Raw genomic sequence first — 3415 nt, forward strand, 5'->3', positions numbered from 1 at the left:
ACAGATTGAAGAATGTATATTGACTTCGTAAATAGATATATTTGAGAAGAAAAGAAATCTTGGATTAGAACTTTTTTTTTAAACCTCATCAAATCACGTGAAGATTTGTTATTCTATTAATGGAAGGTTATCCAAGATTGCCACCCAAGAGACTTACTCCTTTGCTCATACGGGGCACTCCACCTTTCGTTGTGATTGGTCGGTCAATGAAGAAAGAAGTTGTTTTGACTTCTTAAAGCTGTACAAACAAAGGAAATAAAATATAGGGCTTTTATTTCCAACTTCTTTTTGCAGTAGAGAGCAGCGGCCGCCGCGCGAAGAGAAAAAAAACAAAGGTGAGCATGTACAATGTTCTGGTTTTGAAGGTCGTGCGCGAGAGTTTTCGTTCAAGCTGGAAAAATTCATCGTTTTGTTCTGCGTGAGTTTTTATATATTCGATTGAGTTGTTTTATCTATAAACACTTTGGTTTGGGTATAATCTAAGTGCGGGAAACACGAGCGTATTGAGCTATTGTAACTGCGATTCTTCGATTATAGTGGATTGTTTCTACTGGCTCTCCTGTGGATATAGGTACGAGATATTTGGGTGAACCATGTAATCTCCGGTATCTTTTATCGTTCATCATTATTTCTCAAGGCTTTTTGCATTGACTTATTTGCAAGATCCTGATTAGTTTCCACGCGTTAATATTACAACATTCCTCGATTTTGCTACTCGAGTACAACATGCATCTATCGCGGCCGCAGCGTCAAAACCGCTTGGATACCTTATTATGTGCGAATCCTTGGTACGTACAATACCGTAATGACCATTAAGTTTGTTAATCATTATTGTTGGAGTTGGCGAATACTTTGAGGACCTTTATTTCTCACACGGGACACGCCCACGTGAGCTTAGGGAAACCGAAATACGATCCGACGACATATGACCCCTGTGCACGAAATGCGGGAGTTCGAGGGCGGCGTCGTCAACACGGGTGTCTCGCTGCTTAGTCAACGGGCGGGGCTTCCGCTCACCGGTGAGCAAACGATCGCCCCGCTCGCAGGTGAGCGGGCGAGGGTTCGAGGGCAACGCCCCCGAAATAACAACCGGTTTGGACTTTTGTTTAAGTTAACCCATTTGTTGATGAATTAAAGAGGTTTGAGATAGGCTTAGGTTTTGGGTCCGTTTATGACATATATATTTGCTCGTTTTTAGCCGATCATTGTAACAAGTTGTACGGTTGTAAACCAAAATCATAGTGAAATCTGTTTACGGGACGTAGCTCAATTCTAGGATGAACCTAGGTAAACCGTGCGTCGTCTATTTTTCTTTTATTATCTATGTGATCATTCTGAATTGATTTGTGATACAACCTTTCGGTTATGTGCCAATCATTGAAAACCCGTTTCCCAAGTTGTAAGTCAACCACAACCCTACACTCTTCCTGTTACTTAACGTGGTTGCTGCCTCTGATGCGATCCTCTGCATTAAAACCCTAACACGTAAAATGATTCCCTCTTACACATATAAATATTATTAGTTTTCGTTGGTATTTTTCATCAATCTTGATCAAACCCCCCTCTCTCTCTCTCTCTCTCTCTCTCTCTCTCTCTCTCTCTCTCTCTCTCTCTCTCTCTCTCTCTCTCTCTCTCTCTCTCTCTCTCTCTCTCTCTAGCATGGCATTGTTTTCATGTGGGCTATTAGGAACCTTCTTCCTCCTTTCTTCCTTCCCCTTGCTCGCAACCTCGGTGCCATCCAGACGCCTCCCGACTACTCTCAACAGCATAATACAACAATACTTGGCGTCGTACAACGCCGTGAGGTCGAAGCTCGGCCTCCCGCTCCTCCGATAGAGCGGGGCCCTCGCAAGCTATGCCTCCTGGTGGGCTTGCCGGCGACGAGGAGATTGTGCCCTCCTTCACTCGAGCGGCGACTATGGCGAGAACCTCTTACGGGGCGGCGGCCACGCTTGGAGTCCGCGGGATGCCGTCGTCGCTTGGGTCGCTGAGGGCCCCTACTACAACTGCAGCACCAACACATGCGCGCCAAGCCGAGATTGATCGCATTACACGCAAGTGGTGTGGAGGCAGAGTCTCCGAGTTAGGTGTGCTAGAGTCACTTGCGGGAGCGGGGACACGTTCATAACTAGTAACCATGATCCTCATGGTAATGTGATAGGGCAAAAGCCTTTATAAAAAAGTAAAAGCGTTTTTTTTTTTTTTTTTTGAGATTGATCCTCATTTTCTAATTGATTTTGCGCACTGAAAAGATGATAACATATTCTTTTATGTCGACAGGCTCGGATTTAGGTAACATATTCTTTTATCCTTGGCTGGTAAGTTAACAAAATACTTATGATTTTATCGTTAGAATAGGGAAAAAAGTAAAAATTTGATGGCACCTTTAATTTTATATTGGGAGAAGTTCATTTTTCCATGAGTTGGATGGGGAAATAAGATGTACGGAAAAGAGACATATGCTTTGTAGTAGATAAATAGGAGGAAGAATATAAAAGAAAAATTTTGGGTTTTGTGTCATTTATCAATATATATCATCATGTGTCAAACTATTCAAAAGCCTAAAGATCAGGCGCAAAAAGCAATCCATAATTTTTAGTCAAAAGTGGGTTTTGTCCCACTAATGTATTTCCATTAAGTCCTTTAGAATTTTTCATTTTTTTTCTAAATGTACATTGCGAAAAAAAGGGTAAATGATCCAAAGCGAAAGGTCGAAGTGCTAAAATAAAGGAACCATTCAATCCTCTCTTTGTCAAGAAAGTACACTTGGTAAATTACTTAATTGTCCTTATAGTGCAATTAATTTGGAAGAATTACACAAATGGTTCATGAACTTTGATCTAACATATAATGTCGTCTCTAATATGTGATGTCGTTCATGAACTTTCAATGTGTTCAATGTACTCTATAAATTTTTTGTACATGTTCAATCTGATCTCTAAATTATATGAAAATGTTCAATATTGTCCATAAATTGAATTAATGAAAGGATAATGTGGAGCATTTTTATATAGTTTAGGGACTAGATTGAACATGTATGAACGATTAATGGATCATATTGAACAAATTAAAAGCTCATGGATGACATGCATATTGAACTAAAGTTTAGAAACCATATTAAATAAATTACAAATTTAAGGATGATATTGCACATTTAATTAAAGTTCATGGATCATTTATGTCATTTTTCCAATTAACTTCAACTTTACTCTCTACATGACAATTTCAAAATGTTTCTCTCATTTTCATTTATTTAATACGATATTGCACATTTAGTTAAAGTTCATGGACCATTTATGTCATTTTTCCAATTAACTTCAACTTTACACTCTACATGACAATTTCAAAATGTTTCTCTCATTTTCATTTATTTAATACGATATTGCACATTTAGTTAAAGTTCATGGACCATTTA

The 3415-nt window shown here is 39.2% G+C and overlaps 1 protein-coding gene across 1 annotated transcript; it reads left to right on the top strand.

The window, feature by feature from the left end:
• The first annotated feature begins 1659 nt into the window (after window positions 1-1659).
• Window positions 1660-2178, top strand: LOC115748836 (pathogenesis-related protein 1B). The gene is given in 1 exon segment (XM_030685476.2): window positions 1660-2178. A coding segment is annotated over 1 exon segment (519 nt).
• Window positions 2179-3415: the final 1237 nt, after the last annotated feature.

This window comes from Rhodamnia argentea, chromosome 4 (assembly GCF_020921035.1).
Source record: "Rhodamnia argentea isolate NSW1041297 chromosome 4, ASM2092103v1, whole genome shotgun sequence".
In the NCBI taxonomy this organism is placed as follows: Eukaryota; Viridiplantae; Streptophyta; class Magnoliopsida; order Myrtales; family Myrtaceae; genus Rhodamnia; species Rhodamnia argentea.